Source organism: Harpia harpyja, chromosome 10 (genome assembly GCF_026419915.1).
Source record: "Harpia harpyja isolate bHarHar1 chromosome 10, bHarHar1 primary haplotype, whole genome shotgun sequence".
NCBI lineage: Eukaryota > Metazoa > Chordata > Aves > Accipitriformes > Accipitridae > Harpia > Harpia harpyja.
Genome location: NC_068949.1, coordinates 39349755 through 39361813, shown reverse-complemented (window position 1 = coordinate 39361813; position 12059 = coordinate 39349755). Strand labels below are relative to the sequence as shown.

Genomic DNA, 12059 nt, shown 5'->3' with positions numbered 1-12059 from the left:
TACCACAGCACGCAGATAAATATCGTTCCCAGTCAAAACTTAAGGGTCATTTAAGCAGTTATTTAAATTGTGTACAGAGATAATGCGAGCTGGGACTCAGTCTACTATTGACCGTGTGTAGGCTGGTGATCCCCAACCTTTTCTGACCCTGGACAATAACTCGCTCAGCATTGAGCGTTGCGGGCAGCATCGTACTTTACTCTCCCTAATGGCCTTCAGCTTTAACTTTTTAATTTCCTGTAGGTCTCAGCAGTATGAGAAGGTCTCCCAAGGTTTTTGTTGCTCGCTAACCCGTGAGCTGTGGGCTGGGGACTCATGAGCGAGGGGCGGTGGATGAAGTATTATCTGACTTGGCTGCCGATCTCCCTGCTTGTTCTGGTTTGCGGGGGTGGGATAGACAGCCTTGCAAACCCTAATTGCGTGTGGGCTTCTCTTCTTTTTTTTTGGAGAAACAAAGCTAATACCTGTGACTCCGCTTACAGGTGCGCATGTAGACGCACACGTACACATGTAGCCTCCAGGTGTACCATCAATAAAGTTACGTCTCCTCAAAACATCTGACAATTATTTCCGCTTTCTCATTTAAATCCAACAGAATTACCAGGGCGGGCGGATGGGGTGGAAAATAATGAAGGACTTCCCAAAGCAGCTCGCAGCGGGACGGGCCGCCTGAGAGCTTGCTCCAGAGCAGCCCAAGGCCGCGGCCGGCTGCACGGCCGCCCCTGAGGCCCTAATATGTAATATTAAAGAATAATGATAATAACAACAGCTGTCTATGGAAGCTCCCTCCTCCCCACAGCCGCCACGGAGATCCCTCTCCCCTCCACAAATAAAAATAGTGACGGGTTAATTAACGAGACGGGGATCTCAGGCGGGAGGGGACCCCGAGGGCCCAGCTCCCCGTCACCCCCGGGGGAACCCCGGCCTCTTCCCCGCCCGGGGGAGGGGGGCCGTCCGCGGCGGTGGCCGGTGCCCTCGGCATCGCCTGCCCCGGGTGACCGGGGGGGGGGTGGGTAAGGCGGAGGCGAGGCGGCCGCCCGCCCCGGCGGCGATGGCGGGGAGGGGGCGAACCCTGCCCTCTGCCCTCTGACCGCCGCGGAGGCCGCCGCCGCCGCCGCTGGCAGCATGGGGAAGGCGGAAGCGGCGGAGCCGGCCCGTCAGGCCGGGCGGCGGCGGCGGCGGCGGCGGCGGGGGGAGAGCGCGGCGAGAGGCTGAGGGAGGGAAGCGGGCGGGAGGGCAGCGCCGTGACGGCCGCGGCAGCCCGGCCCGACACCGCCGTGAGGAGCGGGGCGGCGGCGAAGCACCCTCCCCCGCGCTGCCCGCCGCCCTGAGGCACCGAGCCGTGAGGGGCAGGGGGAGGCCGCCGGCGGCCTTGCGGGGCCCGCGCCGGGCCGGGCCGGGCCGCGCTGAGGGGGCCGCGGCGCTCCGGGCCGGGCGGCGGAGGGGCCCTGCCCGGGGGATGCCCCGGGGCCGGCGGGGAGCCGGGCCGGCGGCAGCGGCGGGAGGGGAGCGGTGCCGGCGGGCCGGGGGAGGCCGGGGGCGGGAGGGGAGTAGTGTCGGTGCTGCGGGGGGAGCCTGCGGCCCCCAGCCATGGAGTCGCGGGTAGGGCTGCGCGGGGAGGGGGGGACCTGAGGACTGGCGAGTGCCACCCGCGGCGGGGAGCGCTGGAAGAAGGAGCGCGCCGAGCCCCTGGCAGGTGCCTGCGCCGTAAGTGCCCTTAGGCAGGAACTCGAAGACTTACGGACTCGGTGTTTGTTGCTGCTGCTGCTGCGATCTTCAAAGATGATGTTGGCAGAGCAAGCCCAGAAGTGGTTCCCAACTCACGTGCAAGTGACGGTCCTGCAAGCCAAAGGCCTGAAGCCGAAAGGTAAAAATGGCAGCAACGATGCCTACACCATCATACAGCTGGGCAAGGAGAAGTACTCCACCTCGGTGGCTGAGAAGACCCTGGATCCCGTCTGGAAAGAAGAGGCCTCCTTCGAGCTCCCTGGATTACTCATGCAGGAGAATCCAGAAAAATACATCCTGTACCTGATTGTCATGCACAGGTCGCTGGTGGGGCTGGACAAGTTCTTGGGACAGGTGGCGATAAGTCTGAATGATATATTTGAAGACAAGCAAAGACGGAAAACAGAGTAAGTCATGGTTGGTTGTTTTCATCATCACTTGTATTCCTTGTACACTTGGGAGGGTGGGAAGTAGTAGCCTTAGTATCAGTGTACTTTGAAATGAAATTAGGACGTTTCTCCCTTCTGTGGTGTGCTCAAAGCCCCTAACGTATACAGTCGTGTCACTGTGGCCTGACCTCTTCCAGAGAGAAGTTTACTGTAATCACAGTGGTCGCCCTGCTCGGGGAAGGACTGTCAATAACATTAACATTTTTTGACAAATTCTTGTGTGCAACATGAACTCATTACAGTCTGTTTTTCTAAAGTTTTTTTTTTGTTGTTCTGCTCAGGGCCATATCCCCATTCAACTCCTACCTCAGTTTGAACCATGTACGAGACTCAGACTCCCTGGAAGCCTGGTGTCGTTCTCTTTAAAAATGTTTTCCTTCAGTTGCTGCAACCAAGTGTCTTTAAATATTTTATATTTATGTTTTAGTGGTCAGTGAACCGTCACTTAATGAAGGCTTACCACAGCAGCGCAGTGCTTTTCTGATCCTGATTAGTCTTAGGCCGCGATCCTGCAGGCTGCTCTGTACAGCAGGCCTCAACAGAGAAGACTGAAGAGAAATTTCTGCTGTTGCGGTAACCTCTACCGTTACCTACATAAGCCTTTGTCAAATAAATTGGCCATTTGCCAGCAAATTCTGGCACTGGAATGCAAAAAAAAAAAAAACAAACCCAGCATCACAGCAGTTTATTAGGCTGAACTGTAAACGTATCTAACTCTCTGGGTTTTTCAACTAAGTTAGTAAAATTGTTATAATTCCTAGTTAGGACACGGTTGCACGAAGATGTCTGGTACCTGTGTAATTTATTCTCCAAAGTGTATGGGAATAAGCTGTAGGTGTAAGCGTACAGCAGGCATGCCTGTGACTATATGATTTGTGTTTGTTTTAGCTATGCTTGTCCCACAGAAGTAGTCTGAGAACAGCATGGAGACCTCCAAGCTAGCTATATGTAGGCAGAGACGTATGAGAGCTGACAAATCTTTCTGCAGTGGTTAAAAAGTTCCTGCCCCAAGGTGCCTTTCCTCCTCTAGTGTCTCTTCAGTGGAGTAAAAAGGTTCCTGTGCCCAAAGCTCAGCTGTTAAGGTTAAAGTCTGGTATTTCTTCTGTTAGTGATGCTGGGTCTATGGTAAGGTGCTGGACTTTGCATCAGAGTGACCAAGAGGCTGGCATTGTTTGTCTGTCACTAACTGTGCTGGGGAGGCATGAACCTCCAGCAGAGTCAGAGCAGGCAGCTGGAAGCAGAAATCAGTACAGCAACACCAGCCAGGTCTAGTTGATAAGACAACTGTTTCTGCAGCAACCGACTCAAAACCTGGTCCTGCTTATGTGCAGTGGCTGAGGTTGAAGGAGCACCAAAGACAAGTCAAGGCTGTCTTTGCCCTAGTGGTGTTTTGGTGGGTTTTTTTGTAAACTAAATTTTTAGCAAAACAGTATGTTCAATAACCATATAATAGGAAAGAACGTGTCTGTGCAGAATCTCTTGTGGGTTCATGGTCTGAAGTATTATACTTTTTAATTGCTTATCTTTTTAAGGACAAACCAGTTATCTTGATGCAATACATGGTAATGCCTGTAGCCTTAGGGTCTTAATTTCTATTTACACTTGACTCAGGAAGTTTCAGTGCTCTTTAGACATGCATCTTAAATATTCTTTAATCATCAGTTGTAATTATCTTGCAAGTCAGTAGGCAACTGCCTTAGTTTAAATACCTAGCTGCTCTACAGAAAAAAAGGTGAATGAATGAAGTAGAAATTCTACTAACTGTAAAAACTTTGTAAATCTAGGTAGAAATTTGTATTCAGAAACTGGAGGAAAATATGTAAATTATTCATGTATTACTGTGAGTAACAAAACATCTTTTCCCTTTGAGGAACTATACGCTTCTGCACCAATTTTAGCAAAAGTAGTGTTGGAGTCTTACAAAATTATTGCAAAAATTTGCAAGTGGTGTAATTAACATAGTCCTCGTAGTAGTTAAATAAACATTCAGATCTCTTCAGTATTTTTATATGAAGTTGTGCTTAGCAGGGCTTCATAGGTGTTCTTTATTTTTTTATTTCTTTCTCTGAAGTGTGAGAGAGGAACTCGCGCTATGTAAACGTGCAGCAGTGCTTCCCTAGACCACTGCTGAAATTACTAGGGCTCCCCAAGAAAGCCGTGCTTTGCCTGCGAGCTGTACTGCGCAAGATGGGGCCTATGGGGAAATTTTTACAAACAGCCTTAGTCCTATTTTCAGAAGTTACTTGAGCATTTAAGATTGCAAATCTTATTAAAAGTTGATGGGTGTTAGGCTTCTAGAGCCGAACAGCTGTGCTTGTAAAAGTCTTATATACATGTAAAAGTGCAGATAGGTGGTTAGTGGGATTTTTGGCAGCACATACTCACTTAATGCCAATTTAAATTGTTATGAGATAAGAGCCACTGAAAGTCCCGTTTTCCCATTGGTGTCTTTAGGTGCTTAGAAACCTAGAAAATGTCCTTTTTGAAACTCACTTCTGAAAAAATAATTCTGAGTCCTTAAGTGTTTAGATGTTTTTGTAAAGTTATCATGGTTTTCTACTTGTATGCCTTTGTGCAATGCGGGTGTGTAGTTGCTGTCTCCTTTAAGCATTAGTTGGAGACGTGGATGCAATATTTGTACATATATGTGGGAGGAGGGCAAACTTTCAAGAATATATTTGCAAACGCGATCTCAAACAAAACGCTCTTTCTTTTTTTCCTTTTATTAAATCCTTTTAGATACAAAATATTCCTAGTCCTGTGTTGGCAGTAAACTAAGGGTAATATATTTGGACCCGAAGACCTTCTAGCCGTGACTATGGTGTGGGAACTGAGACACCCAGTGCCTTTCAAGACCAAGTCCAATGTCTTTATTACCAAAGCATTCTGATGGTTGAAAGCTATATTCATTGTTTCAGAAACACTAATCTGTTTTATTAAGCAATGTTTTTACTTTCAAATATGTTCAACAGGCTTGTGGTGTTATTAAATCCAGAGTTATTTTCTTATGTTGATGTAACCTTAACATTTCTTGCTTTGTTTGGGGATGAATGAGATCCAGTTATTTGATGAAGTGTCTATTGGTAATATTTCTACTTTTTAATATATTTAATAGCTTCCTCTTTCCAACACAGCTGTACATATGGTGCTGTAAGAGACAGACTCAAGAGTCACTGGGGTATTGCAAAAAAGATATTTAATATTCTGCACAATGCTGAACCCTGTCAGCAATTCCCTAGTGCTTTTTTAGTAAGGAGGTATGAGAAGTGAAGGCTACCAGCTGATTCTGAATTCCTAGGAAGACCGTAGGGTGTGTGACATTCAGCTTTTTGTATTTTTATTTTTTTTTATTTAGCATTTTATAATTTGGAATAAAAATTTAAAAATTCACTGCAGCTTCAGAAACATTGTTAGGGAAAAATAATCCTTTTTTTCTGTATAGCTTTTTTTGTTACTTGTCATATCTTAAGAAAAATACTCTCTGCAGTAAAGTTTTCAGAGAGAGGCCTCATGATAGGATTTGCGCGTCTTTGTTCTAGTAAACTTGCTCTGGCGCAGGACTTAATGAAACAAAGCAGTATATTTACCATAATTTGATAGTGAAAATTTTGTACGCACCATCATGCAATGTCCTTTTTCTTTCTTTCTGAAACTAATGATTTTTCGAATTCTTAAAAGTGAAAATTCCTGGGACGGTTAGATCCAGATGTGGCTCAGATGGTCCCTTACTTCGTCTCTTCCAGAGACTTCAGCCAAAGCATCTGCAGGATCCTAGTTAATTTTCTTTCTGTCTTGGTGCAAAAATGCCCATCACACTGTGCTAACTTTGTAAATTTATGTCTCTGGCATCTCTGCTGTAGTTGGAAATGGACAGGCTCTTTTTACTTCTTCTGCTCTTTTCTCCAGAGTTGAAAACTACGCTGCAGATGCTGAGAGATTTTACTGAGTTTTTTTTAACAGTTCAAAAAGCTTGGGAGATACTGCTTTATTGGAAGTATATTTAGCATAAGTTTTCAGATCTTAGATTTCTGACATGGTTTTTATTTTTTGCAGTAAAATCTTGTGGTTTTTTTTAAATTCATCCTGAGAAATACATGACAGTTTTTTTGGTCTGCTGTTGCAGAATAAATATACCTCTTTTGCTCTTGCAGTTTAAATGTACATGATGATCAATGAATGTGTTGTTTTAAAGCATATATACATTTTTGTAATAATTTCAATTCAGTTATAATTCATAGTTGCCTTAATACTGCTGATGATCTGACAATGCGTAACATCAAAACAAATTTTTGAGTGATCATGGAATAAAAAAATACTCATTTACTGACATGTCTTAATTTAGTTTTTTTCAGTAGTTTTTCTTAATGACTTAATTTTCCTAAGGACTTTTCTTAATGCTTAGGTTTTTTTCTCTAGTGTGCTAAATGAACAGAACAATAGAAGAACAAATTCCGTTAGCTTTCACCATGATGTTACTTATTTCATCAGCATTTGCTTCATCCTTGTTGTTCTCTAATCCACTCTATTTATTGTCCATTCCTTTATTAGCTTTCCTGAAGAGCTAACTGTATTGTACGTTCAGCTGATTTAAGATGCAACACTTGTCTGGAATGTTATAAATTTGAGGAGGGCAGGTGATGGTAGAGTTGTTATTTCTTACGGAAATTTTGTTGGAGGAGACATCTTTTATTTGTGACTTAATTCCCCTTCTCCCTGGTTTCTATAATACCTCAACACCACACCACCCACCCACCCCCAAACCCAAATTGCAGCAGTGTTGTAAAAAGTTCTTATTTGAGCACAATACAGTGAAGGAATCTTGGCCTTACCTAAGATACTTCTCCTTTGCTTACATCGATCATATAAAATAGTCCATATAAAATCGTCAAAAACAGCTTCTCTGCAAACAAACAAAAAGAATAATGATTTCCCACGATCAATACCCCTGTGTTGTAAGCACTTATTCTTTAGTGCTGCTGAGCTTCTGGAATGATATGAAAATTGTGTGACTTCCTCCAAATGAATGTGAATTCCTTCTTGGCAGCCTCCCTCTTGGGTATGGACAGGTTCCCCCTTTGATTGCTTCTGCCCTGTCCCCTCTCTCGTCTGTAGCGGCATAAGCAAGAGGCAGGTGCTCAAGTAGGTGGCTTCAAATACAACTTGAATTGTGAACAAGCAAACAACTAGTAAATGGAAAGTATGTCGTGGGCTCAGTGCTTGTTAATGAATAGTGCCTTTTAAAAATAATTCTACAAAACATAACACTTTATAAATGTTATTTACTAGTTTTGCATCTTAAAGTTAGTTTAAACCAGAAAAATGCATTTTAGATGATTTTAGGTGATAAAACTAAATAGTGGTGGAAATGGCAGGCTGTAACAGAAATTACCAAAATGTTGTGGTTAAAGAGAAAAAACTTACTCCCCTCTAGTCAAAAGTGGGAAGAGTAGTAACTGAGAAATTTGTTAAAGGCGCAGAAATAATGAGCAGCCTGGAGGATCCATATGGATTTGTGCTGTTCCTTTTGTGGTACTACTCAGGAAATGTAAAAAGAATGAAGGAAAGTTAGTAGTGAGGAACAGAAGAGAAAGGTAGTTATGGGGGAAAACAAAAAGTTGCGCCCAGTTGTAGTTTTATGGGATTATAGCAATATTTTCAGATTATCTAGTAATATTCTCAGCATTTACATTTTGACAACAAATGCAAGCACATCCTCTGAATAAGTCATAATTCTGAGTCAGAGTCTGAGTGCCATCTGGATTGAAATACTCCATTCTCTGTGCACACACACACTCAGCTGAAATAATTGACCTTAATTCGCATACCTTCAGTTATTTTGTTTCTAAAATAAAAGTTTTCACACATAGTCTTTAGCCAAAATAATAAGTAAACTAAGACCACTTTAATTACTGTGATTCCAGTTGATGTTAGCTAACCCTTTAGTAAGGGTGTTGTGATATGTCTCAGTTCCCATATGTATTGTGGTGTTACGATGTCACTCTGTAGTATTTATTTTTAAACTCTACTTTGTATATCTCATTTCAGTTGGCTTCCAGAAAGTAATAGCATTCATCTTTGCAAATGTCATCACTTATTTTAATAAATAATCTGTTTTCTTCTTCATTTCCCCTCATACACAATGTAGTCTGTGCTCTGCCCCTTGCCTTAATTTTCCTACTTACTGACTTTTGGGGCAGTCTCTCGGCATAGTATCTGAGTGATTTATCACAAAATGTACTTCTGCATTTTTTCAAAGTGCATTTGCTGCTAATCAAAATGTTAGACAGTTCTGGGCTCCGGGTGTTGTTTTTTTATCCATTAGCTATGGTTGTTTATGTTAGTGAGATTTTGTGAAGTGAGTTTCTTCAGTGTATCTCGCTTGAACATCATAATCTAAGATGAAGTACTGCTTTCCTGTGACAGCTGATGGACATGTTCTGTCATTGGGATTTTGATGGTCCTTTTTAGGGGTAATTTTGCTGGTGTAGAAAATTCTCCTCATCACTGTGTAGCAGATTAAAGTTGCTTAGCAGATCAGGATGCTGATTTTACCTGTAAATCAAGGTTAGAAGCCTTGTCGATACTGTGATGATTGTGTGGCTTTTTGCAGAATTCCTTCAGTAATTTGTGAATTAAAATCAAGATTTTGCAAAAATCTTTGGGTGCAATCTAATGATTTCAGCAAAGCAAATTATATCAGCTCAATAGATATTTACTGGTAGAGTGAAGGCAGAGTGGCATATTTGAGAAGCAGCAAAATGGGTGGGAAAATTCCTTTAGCAGTTTCCATCTTCGCCACTGGCAAGAAGGTGGAGTCAGAAGGTCATCTGTCATGCACAGGTTGAATGTGCCAGCTAGAAGTCTTCTAATTCCTTTTGAAATTGGTAGACAAGTATCCCAGTGGTTTTGGAGGCTGTATATAATTAAAGTATATAATGAAAATGTAATTAAGATTACGTAGTGTTTTTTCTTACCCATACTGTTCCTATTTTTCTTACTGGTATTGTCAACCTATCCTGCTCACTGTTAAATGGTGAGCAGAATAGGTTGAATGACACTTCTTAAAAGAAGAGACCAGGCTAAGACTTGGAACTGTCAAATTCCGTGGCAGATTTGGAGGATAAGACACCATGACGTCAGCTTCCTGCTATTTGGAGAAGAGAAACAAGATACTGGTTTCAAAATATTTGCTAAATGCAGGATGAAGGTGCAATGAGAATAGTGTATATAAGGAAAAGAGAGTTGGAAAACCGAGTTCGTGGGAAGAAAATGAAATCAGAAAAAGGGGGGGAGAAGAACAGTTGAAGAAATTGTTTTGAAAATATGTTTGTAGATCACTAGCTGTTTAGATAGAATAGGCAAGCCAGAATTTTATAACTTGCATGTTTATAGTAACTAACTTCAGTTTTCTCCTTCACTCTTCCTGTCTCCCTTCCCTAAGGTAAAGGGTTCAGCACTGCTAATACTACAAAATTTACTTTAATAGAATTGCAGAAGATGGTTACTGTCTTTCTTAGAAATAAGGGAGTTTGCTTTTTCCACCCCTAATTGTAGGTATGGCCAAAATTGAGTAATTTTGTCACGGTTAGAAAATAGCCATGTTTATTCAGATAGGGGTTGAGTTTTTCAGGGCTGACTGGGCAGCAGGATTTTTCCTATTCAGCCTTGAATCTTGATCTTCTCTTTACGGGTTCAAAAAAATTGTCAGCATACAGAGTGGCAATTTATATAATACTTACAAAATAAAAATGATCAGAAACCTGTGCAAGACAGGCAAAGCCCATTAGCGCACTCAAAACCAGATGAGAAAAAGAAGCAAGGGTTGTTCTGATGGAAACCATAGGGGAAAAGTCAAAATTAGAGGGTGTATGGAGGACGTTGTCCTACAGAACATTTGAAGGTGAGAGCAAGAAGTATGAATGTGATTCAGAAGGCAATAGGGCTTCCTTTGAAGTTGGGAAAATTTGCCAGACTTTGTACAAGGTCTGTTTAAATAAAGACTGTCTGCAAGACTGGATGTAATATTTGGTTATTAAATAAAAGGGCATCTGCTCTCATAAAAGCCACCCTGTTTTGTTCGTGTATGTTATTGGCTATTTTCCTACTTTGTACAGGCTTTCTATAGAATAAGCTTATGGCAGCCTGACAAATGGAGCATTTATTGTGGCTAAAAGTACTGTAAACAAAACCAAAATAGCAAGTTTTATTGGCTTTTATAATACATTACAATTTTTTAAATTGGCAGTGGTATAGTGGAATTCAGTATTTTAGGACCCAAATGTTGTTATCTGAAAACAGTGGACTTCATTTTCCAGTTCTTTTTTCTATTATATACAGTGCTGTTTTTTCTATTTGTTGCTCACGCCCATGTGTTGTAGAAAGAGATTCTAATAAGAAACATTTACAGACTCAGTTGCTCATTCACGTGCAGTTCCACACAAATGCATTGCCTACATTTGTTCTCATCTGTTTAAAAAAAGTAATTATTCGCCTTTGAATTTGAAGAAAATCATGATTTGAGTCTGCTTCTCATATTGTCTTGTTATGAGCTGAAGCATATGGAACCTTCATTATAACTAAAACAAGATAAACTCTCCAAGGTAACAAAGAAACCTCCTTGAAATGCCTATGAAAATTAAATATCTGTGTTTTATACAAAGATTTAATCCAGCAATCATTATTCAGATAGAAATTCCACTGAACTCCAGAGGAATTTTGCTGGAGTAAAGAGTTTATGATGAAATTCTATTGGAATCAGTGGTAGTGTTGAACGTGGTCCCAGCAGGTATGAGGTCCAGTCTCTTATGCTGTTGTGTTCTCTTCTTAGGGTAAGGTGAGTTTCTTTGTTTTCCCAGCTGAACTTATTTTTAGTGTCAAGTTCTTCAAAGTCTGCTTTGAAAACAAATGTACAGGCTGCAAAGGCAGTGTATTAGTTGTGTGCTGGAATTCTGTCCTTCAGACCTGGTGAATGTCAAAATAGTATGCGGACATATGCCGTTAGCAGGTGAGTACTGATAGTGACACCGAGTGGTTGTTGATTCATGATAACAACGTCAATAATTGAGTTAATTTAAGTTCTAAAAGAAAATGCTTTCTTCCACACAGCAAAAGCTTAAGAATTTATGTCTTGATATTGTTCTAAAACAAGTTAGCAAGTGTCATACATCTGTTTAAAGTTTCGCTAATTCCTAAGTAGAAACATACGATAATTCGGCAATCTTATTATCAGAGATACAGTATTAATGTTTGAGACCTGGGGGGGGGGGGAGATGGAGAAGGGGAATATCTTTTCTTACAGTGTAGGCTGAACCATTAAATTTGAATGTCAAAAAGTGAGGTCCTCTCTGCCTATTAAGCCTCTTAAAACACTCATAAGCCTTATTTATGTTTAGTGTCTGTCTAAGAAATCATGGTGAGGACTTTCTTAGTTTCAAAGTGATTTTTGGTTTGTTTTGTTTTTTCTGCATGGGCAAGATCTGTCTGATGGAGATTTGTAAGCAAGAGCTTGCTCATTATGGCTGTGTATTATTTTTATTTTTTTAAGAGAATATATGAACATATTTTCTTTTAAAGAAGAGTTTTAAAGGAAGTGGGCTATCTTGTCTTCCAGTTTTTGCGATATTATATGTCACAAAAAAGATTTACTCTTGGTTCTGTTGTGTGTATTTTCTGTAATGACTCTATAGATGAATTGAAGAGTTTCTGGAATCAGTTACCAAGAAGTGAACTGTTATTAACTAAAAGGAAAAACGATCCATCTTCTTCAGACACATAACATATTTCAGGTTTTGCATTTCATTTAAAATACATAAATGAAGTTACCTCACAAGAGAAGGAAAGCTTTCTTCCTAAAGGTTTAATTGTCCTACTGGTTTGAGCTTA

General features: G+C 41.5%; 1 protein-coding gene across 1 annotated transcript in view; it reads left to right on the top strand.

Moving 5' to 3' along the window:
- The first annotated feature begins 1566 nt into the window (after window positions 1-1566).
- The window catches only part of RAB11FIP2 (RAB11 family interacting protein 2), a 34382-nt gene continuing 23889 nt past the window's right edge, over window positions 1567-12059 (top strand). The window contains exon 1 of the mRNA XM_052799267.1: window positions 1567-2135. Coding sequence (XP_052655227.1) covers window positions 1783-2135 — 353 coding nt within the window. The 5' untranslated portion in view covers window positions 1567-1782. The remainder of the gene's footprint in view (window positions 2136-12059) is intronic.